We start from the raw sequence: 15,150 nt of genomic DNA on the forward strand, positions 1-15,150 counted from the left end.
TAATGACTGAATTAATTAATGAATTACATATTACAAAACTGTTGTATACTAACTCATAGATGTTATTTTATTATATAAAAAGGTCAGTAAATGATTCTATATATTTGTAAATGCTTTGAAGTGGGAAAGAGGTAGGATTAAATAAGCTTTGCTTCTTCCTACTCCTTTTCGGGCATGATGTAAAATGAAATGATATGAAATTGTGTGATGTATTATGATGTAAGTGTGTTCATGTTCCAAATAAACTAAAGAAAGAAAGAAATGTCCCTGAGAAATGTAAGGTGGGAGTACTGTAATTACCTAACGTTACATTATTATTTTCCATAACAATTTAGCCCCCTCCGCAATATTAACCCGACGTTAAAACAGAACTAGCTATTTATTGATTAGCAATTGCCGAATCATGTAACATTAGCTTAATGCTAAAAAGCCAGGTTACTATCACATTCTGTAACAGACAAATAATTTCATGTAGGCTAACGTTACCTACCTGCTACCTCTGTCTTTTCTCGTTTCTCCTCCTCTTCTTTTCTCTTTTTTCTTCCCTGGGCACCTGACAGTTTTGGCATCTTGTGTTGATTTTTTGATGTGGGGACGTCCAAAAAGAGTCACGATACGGGAAAGGAGGGGGCGCACCGTGCGGGGGAGGAGGGGGGGTGGGGGGGGGGGGGGGGCGTAATGTTGTAACAAATAATATTTCTATTAAATAGGCTTTCCTTTGCATTTTAATTAACGTGGGATTATTTTTTGTATTTAGAAATAATAGTACCAACTTTTTTTTTTTTTTTTTTTTCTCCCAACATTTGTGGCACTGGCGTGGCGCCCCCTGATGGACGGCGCCCTTAGCATTTGCCTATACGGCCTATGCCACGGGCCGGCCCTGCGCATATGTAATGTGATTGGGCCGGCCGACAGGTTGTAGAGGACGCTAAAGGCAGTGCCTTTAAGGCACGCCCCAATATTGTTGTCCGGGTGGAAATGGGGAGAAATTCGGGAGAATGGTTGCCCCGGGAGTTTTTCGGGAGGGGCATTGAAATTCGGGAGTCTCCCGGGAAAATCGGGAGGGTTGGCAAATGTGCTAATTGGCCTTCTCAAATAGATTTCATGAGCCATTTTGAGAGCTAATGAGCCAGCCAGACACGTCGTCGCGTAATATAGAGGTAGGAACCGCAGATCCCTTCCCCATCAACAACAATGCAAATCATGCAAACTTTGTGAGAGCCAACAACGATTACTTTGGGATGGGGTTGTACGGTATACCGGTACTAGTATAGTATCGCGGTAGTTATGAATAAAAAATGTTACTATACTCTGTTTGAAAAGTACCGGTTCACCATATTTTTTTATTTTATTTTTTTTAACGGGCATGACGGCGCACCGTCACGTCATGCCTTTGCTGATTTTACAAGCATAGGAGCATGTTCGGCAGCGCACACACACAGGGTACTTACAAGCAGACACACCCATGACATTTGTTTACATTAGATACACTATTGTACTTGGTATCATTACAGTGGATGTCAGGTGTAGTAGTAGTCATTTTATTTCAGACCCAGAGGGATCAATATCACAGAAAAATAAACCATTCAACAATAAAACCCAAATAAAAGAAATACAAGCAGAAATAAAAATAAATAACAAAACTTGTATAAAAAATTTAATTAAATAAATAAAAAACTTGTATGAAAAAATAAAATAAAGTAAATAAAAAAACTTGTATAAAAAATAAAATAAAATAAATAAAAAACTTGTATAAAAAATAAAGTAAATAAAAAACTTGTATAAAAAATAAAATAAAATAAATAAAAAAACACACAGCAATATTCAATGTCCAGCATACAGGCTTACTCGCCAATGGTTTACATTGTGACGGCGGTGAGCTATTGTATCCTCCTACGGCGTATAGTGATGCATGTTTAGCTATTCCTCGTCCTCCAGTGATAATGATACTTGTAAGAAACGTACTATATTTGTCGCCATGGAGGCGATAATTAGTGATTTACAAGTAGCTAAAACACTGCCGACTGCGGATGGACGTTAGCCTCTAACTAGCGAGCCATGTCTTAAAGCACCTCTTCCTGAGGGCGATTTAGTGTTATAACTTCACCTTTTAGGCCAAAATGCGTCCATTCTCTCTTTTCTGTCTACACACTGTGTCTGCTTGTAAGTACTCCGTGTGTGTGCGCTGTCAAACATGCTCCTCTGCTAGTAAAAAAACAGCAATGTCACGACGTGGTTAAAAAAATAAATAAAATTAAAGCTGCAAGCAGCGTTGGTCGGGCCCGCGTATTTGGCAGGTGCTAGTCCTAAGTGTCCCAATACTTTTGTCCGGTGGTAGTCATAAGTGTCCCAATACTTTTGTCTAGTGTACCTACCTTGTCTGCATTGTGTGGGCACGCTTGTGCTTCCTGCTTTTAAGCAGCCATCTTAAAAAAACAGCAGCGCAGCAGCATCAGCGCAGCGGTTCTTTGAAGGCTCATAAAATCAAAACCGGAGCAGTTAGAAAAAAAAGCGCTTCTGTCGTTGTAATCACAAGGGTTCAATCTCTCTCCTGTGTTAGTTTGAAGCCGAAACGACAAACGCGCTCAGAGGAGATAGTTTTTGAAGGAAGGTGACCGGTTTTTACAAAAAATTTGTTTTGAAGAGGGAATAGCAAACTTCCTGTTGATTTTTGCTGGGGGTTGTCAATCTATGAAATGTAGGTCTAAATGAGACCTACATAGAGGTTTCATGTCTCTCCGACTTTCCCAGTGGGAGTTACAGGCAGTTTTGTCATTTTTTTCTTCCGAGGAGCAGTTTTTTTTGCGTTTTATTAAAAAATTGCAGTAGAGCGCAATTTTTAGATTTGGGGTTAGGTTTTTTTTTTCGATCGCAATTTTAGCCAGTCCTGATGTGTGTGTTCAGTTTGGTGAGTTTTGAAGCATGTTAAGGGGGTCAAATTACAGCTCAAAGAGGCAAAAGTGACTGTTTTTAGTACTTTTTTTTGTCTTGAAGGGGGAATTGCCAACTTCCTGTAGATTTTTGCCCGAGGAAATTAATTAATGAAAAGTAGGTCTAAGTGAGACCTACATAGAGGTTTTTGTTTCATGTCTCTATGACATTCCTACTGGGAGTTAGAGGCAGTTTTCTTCCTAGGGGGCGCTAGAGCGCAATTTTGATTTTTGAGGTTCGGTTTTTTTATTAAAAGGCAATTTTTGGAAGTCCTGATGTGTGTGTTAAATTTGGTGAGTTTTGAAGTATGTTAAGGGGGTCAAATTACAGCGCAAAGCTGCAAAGTGCGGAAGAATAATAATAAAGAATTAAAGCTGCAAGCAGCATTGGTCGGGCCCGCGTATTTGGCAGGTGCTAGTCCTAACTGTCCCAATACTTTTGTCTACTTTTAGTCTGAAGTGTCCCAAGACTTTTGTTTAGTGTACCTACCTTGTCTGCATTGTGTGGGCACGTTGGTGCTTCCTGCTTTTAAGCAGCCATCTTAAAAAAACAGCAGCACAGCAGCATCAGCGCAGCGGGTCTTTGAAGGGTCATAAAATCAAAACCGGAGCAGTTAGAAAAAAAGCGCTTCTGTCATTGTAATCACAAGGGTTCAATCTCTCTCCTGTGTTAGTTTGAAGGCGAAACGACAAACGCGCTCAGAGGAGTTCGTTTTTGAAGGAAGGTGACCGTTTTTTACAAAAAATTTGAAGGGGGAATAGCAAACTTCCTGTTGATTTTTGCTGGGGGTTGTCAATTTATGAAATGTAGGTCTAAGTGAGCCCTACATAGAGGTTTTTGTTTCATGTCTCTCCGACCTTCCCAGTGGGAGTTACAGGCAGTCTTGTCAGTTTTGTCATCCGAGGAGCAGTTTTTTGTGCGTTTCATTAAAAAATTGCGCTAGAGCACAATTTTGAGATGTGGGGTTAGGTTTTTTTATTAGATCGCAATGTTTGCCAGTCCTGACGTGTGTGTTCAGTTCGGTGAGTTTTGAAGCATGTTAAGGGGGTCTAATTACAGCTCAAAGAGGCAAAAGTGACTGTTTTTAGTACTTTTTTTGTCTTGAAGGGGGAATTGCCAACTTCCTGTTGATTTTTGCCCGATGATATACAATTATGAAAACTAGGTCTAAGTCAGACCTACATACAGTTTTTTGTTTCATGTCTCTCCGATCTTCCTAGTGGGAGATATAGGCAGTCTAATTTCTTTTTTCCTAGGGGGCGCTAGAGCGCAATTTTGAGTTTTGAGGGTTTTTTTTTTTAAAAAAAGGTCATTTTCGCAGGTCCTGATGTGTGGGTCAAATATGGTGAGTTTTGAAGCATGTTAAGTGGGTCAAATTACAGATTAATGTGGCGGCGGAAGAATAAAGAATAAAGAATAAAACCTTACAAATTAAAGTTAAAAAGTTAAAGTTAAAGTACCAATGATTGTCACACACACACTAGGTGTGGCGAAATTATTCTCTGCATTTAACCCATCACCCTTGATCACCCCCTGGGAGGTGAGGGGAGCAGTGGGCAGCAGCGGTGGCTGCGCCCGGGAATCGTTTTTGGTGATTTAACCCCCAATTCCAACCCTTGATACTGAGTGCCAAGCAGGGAGGTAATGGCTCCCATTTTTATAGTCTTTGGTATGACTCGGCCGGGGTTTGAACCCACAACCTACCGATCTCAGGGCGGACACTCTAACCACTAGGCCACTGAGTGTTCAATAGGTCCTTATGTCCCATTGCATAAGGACTCCCTTCGGGAGTCCTTTTGCAATGGGCCATGCGGGCCCTAATAAAACCTTACAAATTCAATAGGTCCTTATGTCCCATTGCATAAGGACTCCCTTTGGGAGTCCTTATACAATGGGCCATGCGGGCCCTAAAAATATGGTGAACCGGTATTTTTCAAACAGAGTATAGTACCATTTTTGATTCATTAGTACCGTGATACTATACTAGTACCGGTATACCGTACAACCCTATCCCAAAGTAATCGTTGTTGGCTCTCACAAAGTCTGCCTGTTAAAAAAAAAATACTTTGGGAAGCGATACTTTTCAAACAGAGTATAGTACCGTTTTTAATTCATTAGTACTGCGATACTATACTAGTACAGCTATACCGCACAACCCTAATGTGTGTGTGTGTGTGTTACCGTTGACGACGCAGTCTGTGGCCCAGACTACGTCTCCGTCATCTTGTACTTTTTGGTTGTGCGGGAACTCCAAGTCGATGGTGAACGTCACTTTGGCGCCGGTCAGAGTCGGCGAGTCGTTAGCGACGTCGAACAAAACTTTCCCGCCTGCGCAAAGGACAACATGAAAACACAACAACAATATACAGTATGTGACAGGATATCAACAATTGTTAATGATGTACATACCTTTCCAGGAGTCTGCAAAGTGCTGGTCTCCATCTTTCCAGATGGGGTAGAGCTTGGTGTTCCATGATGGGTGACGACTGAAGCCATTTTTAGGCTCTAGAAATAAATGGTTTAAATAGTATCTATTTGTTTTCATGCAGTATGTGTAAAGTAAAACACCACTGACTTACGATGCGACACAAATATCGGAACATTTAGTATTGGCCGACACCAGAAATTAATCATACCTACTTTTATCATAAGTGAGATTAGTCAGAGAACAATGGTGGCTCATGAGGCAGTAAGTTGAATTATGCGGACACGTTTGTTACTGGAAACATTCTAATACACTTCTGCATTGGAGACTTTGTACGTGTAAGTACTATGCAACTGTAATTATTAGATACTTGTATATATTGACAAATGTGCCGTTTTAGACAGAAGTATTGTTCAATTAAGGAGTCTAGCATTTGTGCTATTGTGTGCTTAGCTGTTGTGTAGCTGCTAGCTCCCAGTAGCCTATAGCCCACCATGTTTACCTTTTGTAAATGACTTGGCCAAAATACAAAAAAGATCAACTTTGCGTGCTTATCGGAGGACATTTAGATGTTAAAACGCACTCCTTGTACCTGAGAGTTTACAAAAGCCAAAAGCGGTGGAGTTGTCACGTTGTGTAAATGGTAAATAAAAAGAGAATACAACAAATCCTTTTCAACTTATATTCAATTGAATAGACTGCAAAGACAAGATATTTGACGTTCACACTAAAAAACATTTTTTATTTTTTTTCAAATAATCCAAAAAGTTGTCACGGGGGCATTTTTTACCAGTGTGTTACATGGCCTTTCCTTTTAACAACACTCAGTAAAGGTTTGGGAACTGAGGAGACACATTTTTGAAGTGGAATTCTTTCCCATTCTTGCTTGATGTACAGCTTAAGTTGTTCAACAGTCCGGGGGTCTCCGTTGTGCTATTTTAGGCTTCATAATGCACCACACATTTTCAATGGGAGACAGGTCTGGACTACAGGCAGGCCAGTCTAGTACCCACACTCTTTTAGTATGAAGCCATTAATTCTTAAGACATGTTAATATGTTTTGTCAGTTAAATGAGGTTAGAAAAAAATTATTATTGTATTGAAATGGAAATGTAGTACTTTTATTGTCAAATATAATGCTGAAATTGTATCATTGAGGTTAGAAAAAAATAATTAATGTATTGAAATAGAAATGTAGTGCATTTATTGTGAAAATAAAATGATGAAATTGTATCAATGAGGTTAGAAAAAAATAATGAATGTATTGAAATGGAAATGTAGTACTTTTATGGTGAAAATAAAATGGTGACAGTGTATCAATGAGGTTGGAAAAAAGTAGTTAATGTATTGAAATAGAAATGTAGTACTTTTATTGTGAAAATAAAATGGTGAAATTGTATCAATGAGGTTAGAAAAAATAATTAATGTATTGAAATGTAAATGTAGTACTTTTATTGTGAAGTAAAATGGTGAAACTGTATCATAGAGGTTAGAAAAATAATTTATTGAAATAGAAATGTAGTGCATTTATTGTGAATACAATGGTGAGATTGTATGAATGAGGTTAGAAAAAAAATAATGAATGTATTGAAATGGAAATGTAGTACTTTTATTGTGAAATAAAATGGTGAGATTGTATCAATGAGGTTAGAAAAAAATAATTCATGTATTGAAATAGAAATGTGGTACATTTATTGTGAAATAAAATGGTGAAAATGTATCAATGAGGTGAGAAAAAATAATTAATGTATTGAAATAGAAATGTAGTACTTTTATTGTGAAATAAAATGATGAAATTGTATCAATGAGGTTAGAAATAATACTTAATGTATTGAAATAGAAATGTAGCACATTTATTGTGAAATAAAATGGTAAAAAGGTATCAATGAGGTTAGAAAAAATAATTAATGTATTGAAATAGAAATGTAGTACTTTTATTGTGAAATAAAATGGTGAAATTGTATCAATGAGGTTGGAAAAAAATAATTCATGTATTGAAATAGAAATATAGTACTTTTCTTTTTTAATAAAATGGTGAAATTGTATCAGTGGGGTTAGAAAAAAATTATGAATATATTGAAATGTAAATGTAGTACTTTTATTGTGAAATAAAATGGTGAAACTCTGTCAATGAGGTAAAAAAATGTTTTATTAAAATAGAAATGTAGTACATTTATTGTGAAATAAAATGGTGAAATTGTATCAATGAGGTTAGAAAAAAGTAATTATTGTATTGAAATAGAAATGTACTTTTTTTGTGAAAATAAAATTGTGAAACTGTATCAATGAGGTTAGAAAAAAATAATGTATTGAAATAGAAATGTAGTACTTTTATTGTGAAATAATATGGTGAAATTGTATCATTGAGGTTAGAAAAAAATTAATGTATTGAAATAGAAATGTAGTACTTTTATTGTGAAATAAAATGGTGAAATTGTATCAATGAGGTTAGAAAAAAATAATTAATGTATTGAAATAGAAATGTAGTACTTTTATTGTGAAATAAAATGGTGACATTGTATCAATGAGGTTAGCAAAAAATAATGAATGTATTGAAATAGAAATGTAGTACATTTATTGTGAAATAAAGTGGTAAAATTGTATCAATGAGATTAGAAACAAATAATTAATGTATTGAAACAGAATTGTGGTACATTTATTGTGAAATAAAATGGTGAAATTGTATCAATGAGGTTAGAAAATAACAATGAATGTATTGAAATAGAAATGTAGTACATTCATTGTGAAATAAAATGGTGAAATTGTATCAATGAGGTTAGAAAAAAGTAATGAATGTATTGAAATAGAAAAGTAGTACTTTTATTGTGAAATAAAATGGTGAAATTGTATGAATGAGGTTAGAAAAAAATATTGATGTATTGAAATAGAAATGTAGTATGTTTATTGTGAAATACAATCGTGAAATTGTATGATTGAGGTTAGAAAAAAAATATTCATGTATTGAAATAGAAATGTAGTACATTTATTGTAAAATAAAATGGTGAAAATGTATCAATGAGGTTAGAAAAAAATAATGAATGTATTGAAATAGAAATGTAGTACATTTATTATGAAATAAAATGGTGAAATTGTATCTGAAAAATGTACTTACATGGTATTTTGTTTTATTAATCACATGCATGCTTGAAGGAGCATGTATATCACTGAAATGTTCACTTTTTTCAAAATAAACAAACAATTCATTTTCATGTGTTTTGTTCGTCAATTTCCAGCTTAAAAAACAGACATGTTTTTTTTTTTATTTGCTCACCTCTAATTTTTTTTTGTGAAACTATGAAGGACACTTCACTTCTTTTAAAATCAATACTTTTGTAAAAATCTCAATTCCACCTTGTGACTTTTTAGTGGACCTGAACATTCCACACAGCGGGGGGTCACATGTCAAGAATTAAAGGAAGCCAAGCCATCAGACACTTTTGTTACTAATTATTTCCAATGGTTCAAAGTCATTAACAACAACAAAATATCGCACCATAGGAAATAGTTTGTTCCAGGGTCAAATCACAACAGCTGGGTAATTAAGTGTGACTAATTACAACTTATTACAAAATGTGTGTTGCAAATCAAACAGCATGGTGTTATAATATTATCCATCTTTATATAAAGGTTTTTAAAAAGCAAAAGTAAGCTAACCAAGTTTTATCACATTCAAATTTGTGCAACCCCAGAAGTAGGGATGTACCAACCCGATATTGATCTTGGAATATGCTTTGATATCAGCAAAAAAAACAAGTATCAGATTATATCACCTAGCATCTACAAACCCCAAAAGCAGTGAAGTTGTCACGTTGTGTAAATGGTAAATAAAACCAGAATACAACGATTTGCAAATCCTTTTCAACTTATATTCAATTGAATAGACTGCAAAGACAAGATACTTAACGTTGGAACTGGTAAACTTTGTTTTTTTTCTCGCAAATATTAGCTAATTTGGAATTTGATGCCTGCAACATGTTTCAAAAAAGCTGGCACAAGTGGCCAGAAAGACTGAGAAAGTTGAGGAATGCTCATCAAACACTTATTTGGAACATCCCACAGGTGAACAGGCTAATTGGGAACAGGTGGGTGCCATGATTGGGTATAAAAGTAGATTCCATGAAATGCTCAGTCATTCACAAACAAGGACGGGGCGAGGGTCACCACTTTGTCAACAAATGCCTGAGCAAATTGTTTAAGAACAACATTTCTCAACCAGCTATTGCAAGGAATTTAGGGATTTCACCATCTACGGTCTGTAATATCATCAAAAGGTTCAGAGAATCTGGAGAAATCACTGCACGTAAGCCATGATATTACGGACCTTCGATTCCTCAGGCGGTACTGCATCAAAAAGCGACATCATGTATGTTTGTAAAGGTCTTTATTTAAAAAATAAATAAATAAATAACACAAAATATTTAAAATTTTAAATTAACATTTTAATAACTGACTTTATATATTTGTTTTCCTATTTTTAGCTGTTAAAATAAGACTGAAGACTAACACTATTTTAATGAATTAATTGTCAATGTAAAAAATGCAACTGATGAATAAATAAATATAAGCATGACCTTTTAAACATATTCAAAACATCATATACCATGATTTTGTTGGAAGTTGTTTATAAAAAATAAACAAAATATTGATGTGGTATATTACTTACTGGCCAGGGAGTGTGTGGCGAGCATCATCATCATCATCATCATCATCATCATCATCATCAGCACAGTCTTCATGGTCACACTTTCGCCTCTTCACTAAAATCCCTTTAGTGAGCAGACGGCTGCAGGAGAGGCCCTTTATGAACTCACGCCTGTTTCACCCCCATGCTGAGTCAGTGCACACACACACACACACACACACACACACACACACACACACACACACACACACACTGAACTTATTAGGATGATTATGATTAAGTACAGTAAAAGCAGGTCTGGAATGACGGATGAAGGTACAGTACCCAGAACATTTATGCATATAAGCGGGGATCACATGTGTGCAAAGATTGAGGTCGTCTGCCCGCACGCACGCACGCATGTACTCGATGGCCACTTCGGTAGGCGCACCTGACTTTTTACACGTAATGTCAGATTTAAAATAACTTTATTTTTAATCCTACATTTATCTGAACATAAACTAATGCAATCATTTATGTTAACCTTTCAATTTGGACCACAGGGCTTTCATTTGGTCTATTTTGTCCACCAGATGGCGATATACCTGTTCCCATTCAAAGCATGCATTAAAATAGTTTTTGTGCGCTTTTCTTTTATTCACATTAACTTGCTGCCATTAAAAGGAGTAAAAACGTGTTGCTTATTGTATAAAACAATATAAATTGTATTATTTTATACAGTATTTAAGTGCTGTTGAAATATTTACTTTTTAAAAGTGGAAAAATAATATATACTAATAAATAATATATACCGGTAATATTTTTGGGGAAGCTGACAGTTTTTGTTGATAATGTGAAAATAAACAACAATAAAAAAAATTTACAAACCAAGAAAATCAATGTTGCTGCCAATCATTGACCCAGCATAGGGACTAATAACAATAATAATAATGATAACAATAATAATAATAATTAAAGCTGCAAGCAGCGTTGGACGGGCCCGCGTATTTGGCAGGTGCTAGTCCTAAGTGTCCCAATACTTTAGTCTACTTTTAGTCTGAAGTGTCCCAAGACTTTTGTCTAGTGTACCTACCTTGTCTGCATTGTGTGGGCACGTTGGTGCTTCCTGCTTTTGAGCAGCCATCTTAAAAAAACAGCACCGCAGGAGCATCAGTGCAGCGGGTCTTTGAAGGGTCATAAAATCAAAACCGGAGCAGGTATCACAACTCTTTCACCAACTTTTAATCAGAAGGGTTCAATCTCTCTCCTGTGTTAGTTTGAAGCCGAAACAACAAACGCGCTCAGAGGAGATAATGTTTGAAGAAAGGTGACGGGTTTTTACAAAAATGTTGTGTTGAAGGGGGAATAGCAAACTTCCTGTATATTTTTGCTGGGGGTTGTGAATTTATGAAATGTAGGTCTAAGTGAGACCTACATAGAGGTTTTTGTTTCATGTCTCTCCGACCTTCCCAGTGGGAGTTACAGGCAGTTTTGTCAGATTTTTCATCCGAGGAGCAGTTTTTTGTGTGTTTTATAAAAAAATTGCTGTAGAGCACAATTTTTAGATTTGGGGTTAGGTTTTTTCATTAGATCACAGTTTTAGCCAGTCCTGATGTGTGTGTTAAGTTCGGTGAGTTTTGAAGCATGTTAAGGGGGTCAAATTACAGCTAAAAGAGGCAAAAGTGACTGTTTTTAGTACTTTTTTGTCTTGAAGGGGGAATTGCCAACTTCCTGTAGATTTTAGCCCGAGAATGTACCATTATGAAAGTTAGGTCTGAGTCAGACCTACATAGAGGTTTTTGTTTCATGTCTTTCCGACCTTCCTAGTGGGAGTTACAGGCAGTCTAGTTTGTTTTTTTCCTAGGGGGCGCTAGAGCGCAATTTTGATTTTTGCGGTTCAGTTTTTTTATTAAAAGACAATTTTCGCAGGTCCTGATGGGTGGGTCAAATATGGTGAGTTTTGAAGCATGTTAAGTGGGTCAAATTAGTGCTCAAAGAGGCGGCGGAAGAATAATAAAGAATAAAGAATAAAACGAACGAATAACAATAGGTCCTTATGTCCCATTGCATAAGGACTCCCTGTGGGAGTCCTTTTGCAATGGGCCATTGCGGGCCCTAATAATACAATACACCCATAGTTGTATTTTTCTTAGATAATTTTAGTATTTGTTTTTGATTTTTTTGGTTAATGAAAAAAAGTGTAAAATCAAGTAAACGTGTACTTTTGAACTAGCATTGGACTATATCGGACTGCATCCAATAACAAATCTTTTCTGCTATCGCTAACCCAAACTTTTAAATGTAATGTCAGATTAAATAATACTTTTTTTAATCCTCCATTTATCTGAACATAAACTAAAGCAATCAATTTATATTATATTTATATTTACATTATATTTATATTATATTTATATTTACATGTAAAGCGACTTTGGGTACTTAGAAACGCGCTATATAAATCCCAGTTATTATTATTAATTTGGACCATTTTGTCTATTTTGTCCACAAATGGCGATACCTGTTCCCATTCAAAGCATGCAGCAAAATATTTTTGTGTGTCTTTATTTAACATTTAAAGTGTTAAAAACTCCAACAATAGAATTATTGCTTGATGTATCAAATAATATACATTTCAGGCTGAAGAGCTTTTAAAAGACTGCCTTGTTTAAAGTGACAAAATATATAAATATTTAATATTTTTACGGTAGTTTTTGTTTAAAATGTGATAAATAATACCATTATAAAATAATGACCATAAAAAATATAATATATATAAAAATCATTACCCTAGCTTAGAGACAAATAATATTAATAATAATAATTTCAAAAAGTCTATTTTATTGAAATTATTTTAGCATTTTTTGGCTTTGTTTTGTGGTTAGTAATATAAAAGTTGAACTATTGGAGTCCTGATCCACTACTGATATCGAATATCCCTCCGATATCAGAAAAAAAAGGTTCGGAAAATATCGGCCTCCAATACGATCGGTCTTTTCTGCTCCCGCTAACGTCTCTTCTTGCTAGTTTAGCAGACAGTTAACAGGTTGTCTCCATTTCAGAGACATTTAAGCGTTTTTAATTTGTTTATTTCAAAACAATGTAAAAGTGAAAATACATAAATAAAGTATGGCAATACAACTTACATGAAATAACTCGAATTGCATTCAAACAAACGCGGTACCTCGACGCTAATTTGCATTGGATTTTGCAATATGCATGCTACTAATTAGCATTAGCATATTTACATGGCGAGTTCAACACCACCAAATTTGGTATTCAAAGCTACAAATAAAATGCATGTTACAATCAAACAACTGATGTGTGATAGGTACAATACTTACAGTATGAACACTTCGTAGGACTCAACATATGTTGCTCCAAAACCTGTTTTGAAATTGATTGATTGAAACTTGTATTAGTAGATTGCACAGTACAGTACATATTTCGTACGATTGACCACTAAATGGTAACACCCCAATAAGTCTTTCAACTTGTTTAAGTCGGGGTCCACGTTAATCGATTCATGGTAAGTATGCATGGTATGTACCTTTCAGCATTAATGGCGCCTTCACAGATGTGTAAGTTACCCATGCCTTGGCCACTAATACACCCCCATACCATCACACATGCTGCCTTTTACACTTTGACTCTAGAGCAATCCGGATGGTTCTTTTCCTCTTTGGTCCGGAGGACACGACGTCCATTTTCCAAAAATAATTTGAAATGTGGACTCGTCAGACCACAGAACACTTTTCCACTTTGCGTCAGTCCATCTTAGATGAGCTCGGGGCCCAGCGAAGCCGGCGGCGTTTCTGGGTGTTGTTGATAAATGGCCCTGGCTTTGCACTGTAGAGTTTTAACTTGCACTTACAGATGTAGCGACCGACTTTAGTTACTGACAGTGGGTTTCTGAAGTGTTCCCGAGCCCATGTGGTGATATCCTTTACACGCTGATGTCGCTTTTTGATGCAGTACCGCCTGAGGGATGGAAGGTCACGGGCATTCAATGTTACGTGCAGTAATTTCTACAGATTCTCTGAAACTTTTGATGATATTACGGAGCGTAGACGGTGAAATCCCTAAATTCCTCGCAATAGCTGGTTGAGAAATGTTGTTCTTAAACAATTTGCTCAGGCATTTGTTGACAAAGTGGTGACCCTCGCCCCCGTCCTTGTTTGTGAACGACTGAGCATTTCATGGAAGCTGCTTTTACACCCAATCATGGCACCCACCTGTTCCCAATTAGCCTGTTCACCTGCGGGGTGTTCCAAATAAGTCTTTGATGAGCGTTCCTCAACTTTCTCAGTCTTTTTTGCCACTTGTGCCAGCTTTTTTTGAAACATGTGGCAGCCATGAAATTCCAAATGAGCTAATATTTGCAAAAAATAACAACGTTTACCAGTTTGAACGTTTGTCACCGTCAGTTTGTCACCGATTCTGTTCATAACTTTTATGGACAGAATTTCTAGGCGCAGTCAAGGCGTTGAGGGGATCTGGTTTGGTGGCTGCAGGATTAGGTCTCTGCTTTTTGCAGATGATGTGGTCCTGATGGCTTCATCTGGCCAGGATCTTCAGCTCTCACTGGATCGGTTCGCAGCCGAGTGTGGAGCGACTGGGATGAGAATCAGCACCTCCAAGTCCGAGTCCATGGTTCTCGCCCGGGAAAGGGTGGAGTGCCATCTCCGGGTTGGGGAGGAGATCTTGCCCCAAGTGGAGGAGTTCAAGTACCTCGGAGTCTTGTTCACGAGTGAGGGAAGAGTGGATCGTGAGATCGACAGGCGGATCGGTGCGGCGTCTTCAGTAATGCGGACGCTGTATTGATCCGTTGTGGTGAAGAAGGAGCTGAGCCGGAAGGCAAAGCTCTCAATTTACCGGTCGATCTACGTTCCCATCCTCACCTATGGTCATGAGCTTTGGGTTATGACCGAAAGGACAAGATCACGGGTACAAGCGGCCGAAATGAGTTTCCTCCGCCGGGTGGCGGGGCTCTCCCTTAGAGATAGGGTGAGAAGCTCTGTCATCCGGGAGGAACTCAAAGTAAAGCCGCTGCTCCTCCACATCGAGAGGAGCCAGATGAGGTGGTTCGGGCATCTGGTCAGGATGCCACCTGAACGCCTCCCTAGGGAGGTGTTTAGGGCACGTCCGACCGGTAGGAGGCCACGGGGAAGACCCA

General features: G+C 37.0%; 1 protein-coding gene across 1 annotated transcript in view; it reads right to left on the reverse strand.

The window, feature by feature from the left end:
* Nucleotides 1–13,419, reverse strand: part of pmelb (premelanosome protein b) — a 33,784-nt gene extending 20,365 nt beyond the window's left edge. Inside the window, exons 1-4 of the mRNA XM_061925450.2 lie at nt 13,319–13,419; nt 10,020–10,185; nt 5,341–5,436; nt 5,113–5,259 (exon numbers count right to left, since the gene is read on the reverse strand). Coding sequence (XP_061781434.1) covers nt 5,113–5,259; nt 5,341–5,436; nt 10,020–10,092 — 316 coding nt within the window. The 5' untranslated portion in view covers nt 10,093–10,185; nt 13,319–13,419. The remainder of the gene's footprint in view (nt 1–5,112; nt 5,260–5,340; nt 5,437–10,019; nt 10,186–13,318) is intronic.
* Between the last annotated feature and the right edge of the window lie 1,731 nt (nt 13,420–15,150).

Source organism: Nerophis lumbriciformis, linkage group LG01 (assembly GCF_033978685.3).
Source record: "Nerophis lumbriciformis linkage group LG01, RoL_Nlum_v2.1, whole genome shotgun sequence".
Classification (NCBI taxonomy): domain Eukaryota; kingdom Metazoa; phylum Chordata; class Actinopteri; order Syngnathiformes; family Syngnathidae; genus Nerophis; species Nerophis lumbriciformis.